The sequence below is a fragment of the Gossypium raimondii genome, chromosome 11 (assembly GCF_025698545.1).
Source record: "Gossypium raimondii isolate GPD5lz chromosome 11, ASM2569854v1, whole genome shotgun sequence".
Classification (NCBI taxonomy): Eukaryota; Viridiplantae; Streptophyta; class Magnoliopsida; order Malvales; family Malvaceae; genus Gossypium; species Gossypium raimondii.
In genome coordinates, this window is record NC_068575.1 from 5,180,236 (window position 1) to 5,187,916 (window position 7,681).

Consider the following 7,681-nt stretch of genomic DNA (forward strand, 5'->3'; position numbering starts at 1 on the left):
CTGTCAAGATTGTTTTGCAAGTAGAGCAAGTCCTCCAAGCTTTTCAATGAATACGTCTCTCATTTTCCTTCTGCTGAATTCATTTCCACGCATAAGTTTTTAGGAAATTCGAAAAGATATCGTATACATTGAAGCGCATGCTACTGCTTTAATAAGAACCTCCCTTCCCCCTCAAGATAATGTTTGCTGCTTCCAGCCCTTAAGTTTGGTAAGGAACTTATCTTTTTCTTTTTTTTTTTTTTTTGGTGAAAGTAAGGACCTTATCTTTGATACGCCTCAAAGTTAATGTTTTCGAAAGCCCCCACAAAGAAGGGACACCCAAGTAGACGTCCGAATTATTTGCCACCTCTATGTTAGTCTCTTCTTGAATCAACCTTTCGTTGTCCTTTCGGGAGTATTCACACTAAAATCGTTGCTTCATTTATCATAATTGACCCTTCGTCTAGAAGCTGCACAATATTCTTGAATCAAGTTAATCATTCTCCTGCAATTTAACGAACTCGCTTCCAAAAAGAATAGAAATCGTTCGTGAATAACAAATGTGACACTACTGGATAATGACTACTAAGGCTAATCCCAGAAATAAAACTAGACTCGACTCTATTAATAATCATTACCCCTAGAACTCCTTTCAATATATTCACCATGATCTTCGATATGATTTAATACTTAAAATTACACAGACTAATTGACCTAAATTATGTCATTAATTCAAAACATTTAGTTTTCAGAATTAAAATTATCTCAATCTCATTTGAAAATTTCCTTCCTAAAAAAAAAAAACTCTTAATAGCTTCCAAAACATCCTTTTAATAATTTCCCAATAATTATGATAAAATTCTGCTAAAATATTCGCAAAAAAAGATATTAATTTAATTGTTTTGTATGCTTAACTTGTACAATATAAGTAAAATCTTATAATTTTATCTCCAAATTCTCTTAACACATCTTTCTGACCCTTATTTATAATCTCATTTGTATCTAAGAGGATATTCAATTTAAAATTAAATAATCTTTCTTATATAATTCTTTAAACATTAAAAGTATTTTCCTTAAAATCTTATATTTTTTTTTGGTTGGAGTATTAAATATTAGCCTTAAAACCATAAGGCATGAACTATTCCAAACAACCCTTAAAAGATATGTAAATTTTGTTTTTGAATATATCATTCTTACTTTTTAGATTTCAAATTGGATAGTGAATTATATATTTATTTATTTGAAACTCCTCTTAAATTAATGAGAGTGAAGTTTCTTATTTAGAATTGATTGTTCTATAAAGTATTCAAAATTTTCAAATAGATTTATTTTTCAAGTGTAGTTAATAACCTAATAAAAACTAAATTTTATAAGTGATGAATTTATATTAAAAATTGTTTGATAAATTCATAAAATATAAGTTTGGGTTCATCTACTTTTACATTTCTTTTACCTATTTAAATTATTTCTTAATCTTCCTTATTTTTTAAAAATTTATTCTTAATTTTTTATACAGGAAATATAATCGACGTCGTGGAAATGAAAATTTTAGGAGAGAACATGGTTAAACATTGTGCAGGGCTTCCATTAGCCATTGTTGTATTGGGAGGACTTTTGGCTACAAAGAATAATTCATTAAACGAATGGCGAAAGATATCTGACAATGTAAAATCATACTTGAAGAAAGGCAAAAATCAAAGACCAGAGGATGTGTTAGCATTAAGTTATGATGATTTGCCTCCCTATCTAAGACCATGTTTCCTCCATCTAAGCCATTTTCCGGAGGATTATATGATAGATGTGGATAGATTGACTCAATTATGGGTTGCTGAAGGTATTGTGTCATCAAAGCAAGAAGAAAGAAATGGTGGAGAAATTGCGGAAGATGTGGCGGAATCTTATTTAACGGAGCTTGTGGAAAGGTGTATGATTCAAGTACGAGAAAGAGATGTGGCAACCTTAAAGGTCAAAACAATTCAGATGCATGATCTGATGAGAGATCTTTCCTTATCAAAGGCAAAACAAGAAAATTTTGTCTTCATTGTTGATCAATCAAATGCATCTTCATTATCTATGATTCGGAACGTTCGAAGGGTTTCTGTGCATGAGTTTTTTTCATACAATGCATTAAAAGTCCAAATATTCGGTCACTTTTGTTCTTCAATGAGTTCTTTCCGGAGGAGGCATTAGAAAAATCTTTGCCTTTGGAAGTGTTGAATTACGTTGAAGAACATGAAGATGAAGTTTGTAATCCACTTGTTTGGATTCTTATGATTTCGCGAACTGGTACGAGCTTTCTTAATGCTCGGGGAATTTGGAGATACATGTTCAACAACTTCAAATTGCTAAGAGCCCTAAACTATGAGAGAACAACAGGTGATCGTTTTGTAGGGTTTAAGTTTCCCAGTGATATAGGTAATCTCATCCATTTAAGATTCTTGAGTCTAAAGGATCTTGAGTTCACATGGCCAAAGTTGCCATCATCTCTAGGCAACTTAAGGTGCTTGCAAACCTTGGATTTAAGAGTTGATAGTTACAAAATTCATGTACCTAATGTGATATGGAGGATGGAGCAACTAAGACATTTATATCTCCCTTGGAGATGTAAAAGCAGAACTAAGTTGAAGTTGGGTACTTTGAGAAAACTCCTAACACTTGTGAACTTCAACACCAAGAATTGTTATCTGAAGGATCTTATCAACATGACAAATCTTAGAGAGTTGGGGATAAATTTACCCTTCAATTTTGAAAATTTCAATGAGAAGGAGTTGGGCGAGAATCCATTCATAATCGGAAGCAAATATCTTCATTCCTTGTCTATTATTACCCGTAGGCTAAAGATATCAATAGATCCAAGACATTTGGCCCACCTCCTTTCAACTTGTACAAGTATTTGCAAGTTGAGTATAGCAGCAGAGATAAGTAAGTTACCAGAGTATCACTACTTCTCTTCACATCTCACTTACATACGGTTGAGATGGTGCAAGTTTGAGGAAGATCCAATGCCAACACTAGAGAAGCTGCCTAACTTAAGGATTCTTGAATTCGAATGTTCTTTGAAAGGAAAGGAAATGTTTTGCTCTGCTCAGGGTTTTCCTAAACTTGAGTCTCTAATCCTTGCGGAGGTCGACAATTTGGAGGAGTGGGAGGTGGATGACGGGCCATGCCTTCTCTTCAGCGATTGGATATCAGGCATTGCCCAAGCTTGAAGATGCTTCCAGAGGGATTGAGCTCCATTACAACCCTCAAAGAACTGAAGATTGAATCAATGCCAAAGGCATTCAAAGAAAGATTGGAGAAAGGAGGAGAAGATTTCTACATAGTCAAAGATGTTCCTAATATCATATTCCATGCCTGTTACCTATATTGAATGATAATTGAGAGGTAATTTCATAACCTCTAGTTTAGGAAATGATTCCTACTTTCTTTGCTTCCTATATATCTTTCGTTTTTGACAATGTCTCACATTCTCACTCCATTTGTCAACACACCAATGAATAATTACATTTATTAAAAGTCAAAGGAAGTCAGACATTGATCTTTTTAGTTTTGCTTTTCAGGTAAAGACGCCATTTTTTCACCTGCTACTGCTATTCATGGGATCAAATCTAGATTTAAAACTCCTATTATAAGTGGCGTGTGAAAGTGTGTTATATGGTGAGATTTGGAATTATATTCTCTCTTGTATATATCTATGGATGTTGATTGTTTGTTGTTTTCTTCAAATTACAATAAAACGGTTGCAAGATAAGGTATTGGAAGAATGGGAGGTGTCTGGATTAGCAAGGTACCAAACCCCTCCTCCATTTCAATTTCCTTCAATCTAATTTAATTACACATTCATTTTTGTCTTTTAAAACATAAAATTGCAGATAAGGAGACGTCACTGACCTTTGTTCCCACATAGCTTTGGTTTGCGGTCACCGTTCCTATATTTATTTGTTAGCTTTGCTTTCTCTTTGTTTTTTTTTTCCCTACTTAAGTCTGCTCGAGTCTTTTTCTTCTTTTATATGTACTTAATGTAATAGTAGAAGCCAAGGCAGGATCATTCTTTTCTATTGTAAAATTCATCACTTCGTTGTCTATGTTCATTTCCACTCTTCAGTTTACTTAAATATAATTGTTTGACATATATTTGAATATGGAGAATATAATCTTTTTAATATATACATATTTTAGAGAAAACTGAATATATGCATGTTGGGCACATTTCCCGTTTCAACGTATTTCCTTATTTTATGCAAGTCGATTGGTATTCAACATAATCTTTTCTGTCATCTTTAACTCAATAATCTTTGTTACGATATCATATCAAGTTTAATGGCTGCACTTCATCCCCACACTTCCAAATATCCCCTTGCTTTGCTTCTTATATCTCCCAATAATATCTTGATGATAATAAACTTAAAAAAAATATTCAAGGAATCGAAGATTCCAAATCCAACTTAATCGATTGAAAATTTCAAATCCACTTAATTAATTCAAATGATATTTATTCAATAAGTTTAAATTAAAAACTGCAAGAATCTTCATTTATCTTTTATTCGAAATGTAAGTCGGATTCAATGAAAATATTGAACATATAATGTCTGCACATTGAAATGTCCAAATCTTTAAATATAGGGTCCACATGGGGGTAATGTCTTAATACCCAACCTTAAAGATTTATAAAATTCAATATGATCCTATTATTTTCGTTATAAAACTCAATATCTTATTCGGATTAGGATACGAGCGAATAACAACTAACTATTTGTAGTTCAAGGTGTGATAAAATCTCAGTAGCTAAGATATGAATGTTGCAAAATACCATACAAAATCACAGCCACATTTGTTAGTATGACTATTTTGGGTAATCAAGGAAAAAAAATGTTAGCTGTTGAGCAAACAAGGTGAACAAATTAGATATTCCAATTACGTTCAAGCACTTGACAAATCCTTTCTGCAATGGCTTCAGCACGCATCCTAGGATCTTCATCATCTGCAAAAACCGACCATTTCTAACAAATAAGCTAACATCACACATGATAATATATGTATATAACATATGTAGAAGATGATTACGTGGATTAAAATCTATGTTAGTTTGACTCAATACATGACCATGGGATATGCACGATTCTTCAATAATGATATGAAAATACTTGGAAGAAAAATTAAATACATCAATATCTAACATTTACATCTGAGTATGTTTAATGGTCCTCTTTCTTTAGCCAAATTTTGGCTTTTTTAGTAGCTATTCTGACCCATTTTTCTTGACCAAAATGCCCTTGAACATGTCTTTTTATTGGTGTTTTAGTTGGACAAGGACTACGCCTGATGTCATTTTGGTCCCCTCATGACAATATTGTAATATCCAACACAGGATATCGCGATATTGTGGACTGTCTCAAATGGGGTCTTCCTTGGTAGCCGGGTATCACAATACCTAAGGGGGATATCATGATACCACTATAGGTGGTCTCCATTTCAAGCCTGTGGGAGGTTTCGCTATGTCCATGTTGTGATGTCATGATACCCCTTTCCTTTGTTATGTTTTTAAACAATTTCAGGTCACCGTCAAGTTCCTACAACACTTAATCAATTGTTAGGGTCCAAATGGTACATTTACCAATTTGAGTCTCAAAATGAGCACAAAACACATTAAACACTTATTAAATCTAAAATCTAAAAACTATGCTAAACTACGGAAAAATACTAATTAGCTTGAAAAAAAGCTCCTTAAGTATAACGATGAACCCTAATTTTTTTTAAACTTATGCTTTTATAGATATTATAGATAGATTATAGATTATAGGAATAGGGTCTAATGGCCAAAAAGAAAAATTATGTACTATGTGAAGGCGAATCAATAGATCCAAAACATTTGGCCCATCTCTTTTCTGGCTGTACAAGTATTTGCAAGTTTTCTTTCAGATGTAAGTAAGTTTCAAGATTGCCACTCCTTCTCTTCAAATCTCGCTTACATAAAATTGAGATTGTACAACCTTGAGGAAGATCCAATGCCAACACTAGAGAAGCTGCCTAACTTAAGGGTTCTTGAATTCGAAGGAATTTTCAAAGGAAAAGAAATGTTTTGCTCTGCGCAGGGTTTTCCTAGACTTGAGTCTCTAAGCCTTTGGAGTCTCCACAATTTGGAGGAGTGGAAGGTGGATGAAGGTGCTATGCCTTCTATTCAGCGATTGGAGATTGGGAAATGCGGAAACCTGAAGATGCTTCCAAAGGGATTGAAGTTCATTACAACCCTCAAAGAACTGAAGATTGAATCAATGCCACAACCTGAGTTGTTGAGGTGATCACCCAATGTCACTGGGCCAAGAGTTTGGGTTCTATGTACTAACTTGAAGTTGAGGCATATTGTTAAGAAGATTTCAATTTGACATATTTAATTTTCTTAATTTAACTCGAATAAATTTATTTAACTCGACTTAAATTTTATTTCACTCAACTTGATTAAAAAAAATTTCAAATCAAGTTAACATGATAAAATAGGATTCATGAACTCGATGTACTCGAAATTTTTTTCATTAAATTCGATCAAACGCTCAACCGTTAGGTGAGATGATGTTTAGGGATTTGTTTTGTAAAATCATTTGTTTCTCAATCATTCCTCATAATATAGAAAATAATAAGTTAAGTTATGACATTAGTCCTTGTACTTTACAAAAGTTGTGGGTATAATCTCTATACTTTAGTTTGGTCATTTTTAATAAATGTACTTTTCAAATTTGAAAATTTTAACTTTCACTAAACGATAATTGTTAAATTCATCAAGTTAAGCTTTGTTATTTTCAAAATATTACATGACAAACAAGTTATTATATGTTTAATGACATTCCACTTGTTATTTTCACATATTACTCACCAAAATTCCACTTAATGGATTAATGATTTCCATTCGTGTGGAGACTGAAATTTCAAAATTCAAAAGTAGAGGGACTTAAAATGATCTAATTGGAAAATATAGACTAAATCTATAACTATACTCATCAGATAGGACTAGCAATTAAATTTAACCAAATAAATTTAATTGCTACAGTTTAGGCAAAAACTAAAATTTCAAAATTAAAAAATATATAGAAAATGAAGTTGACAAATTCAAAAATATACATATTAAAAATCATCAAATTAAAAGTGCACTGACTAACCTTAATCTTTTGTTAATCTTTCTTTTCCCTTAATTAAATGTTCATGACGTATATGTATGTTGGACACATATTCAAGTTTGCTATTCGTCTTAAATTCGTGCAATACGGTTAAATAATGGTGAACTAGTAGTTGATGAAGTATTATATACATTCTTGGAATGCTCCATTCAACAAATTTATTTCAGCTCCATATGCTTAAAACACTTCCCATTTCTGACATATTTCCTCATTTTGGGTAACCCGATTGGTATACAACGTAATCTTTTTATTGTTTAGTATCTTAATCCTTAATTTAATAATCTTTGTTACGATAGGGTCCAATAATTGCAATTTATCTTGACACTTCTGACGCAAAAAAAAAAAAATTTAATTTCACCGATTAATTACATGTCAACACATATAATCCACGATATGTTTATCTCGAATATTAAATAAGATAAACTAAATCACAAAGAAAATAAACGAGCAAACATAATCTAGAAATTCCAAATTACATTATCTAACAAAAATTCAATAAGAAATAAATGGTTGCATTTCATTCTTTAGGATTT

At 32.1% G+C, this 7,681-nt stretch overlaps 1 protein-coding gene across 1 annotated transcript; it reads left to right on the plus strand.

The window, feature by feature from the left end:
* The first annotated feature begins 885 nt into the window (after positions 1–885).
* Positions 886–3,349, plus strand: LOC105801345 (probable disease resistance protein At1g58602). The gene is given in 4 exon segments (XM_012632659.2): positions 886–907; positions 1,496–2,086; positions 2,089–3,138; positions 3,141–3,349. Coding segments are annotated over 4 exon segments (1,872 nt in total).
* Positions 3,350–7,681: the final 4,332 nt, after the last annotated feature.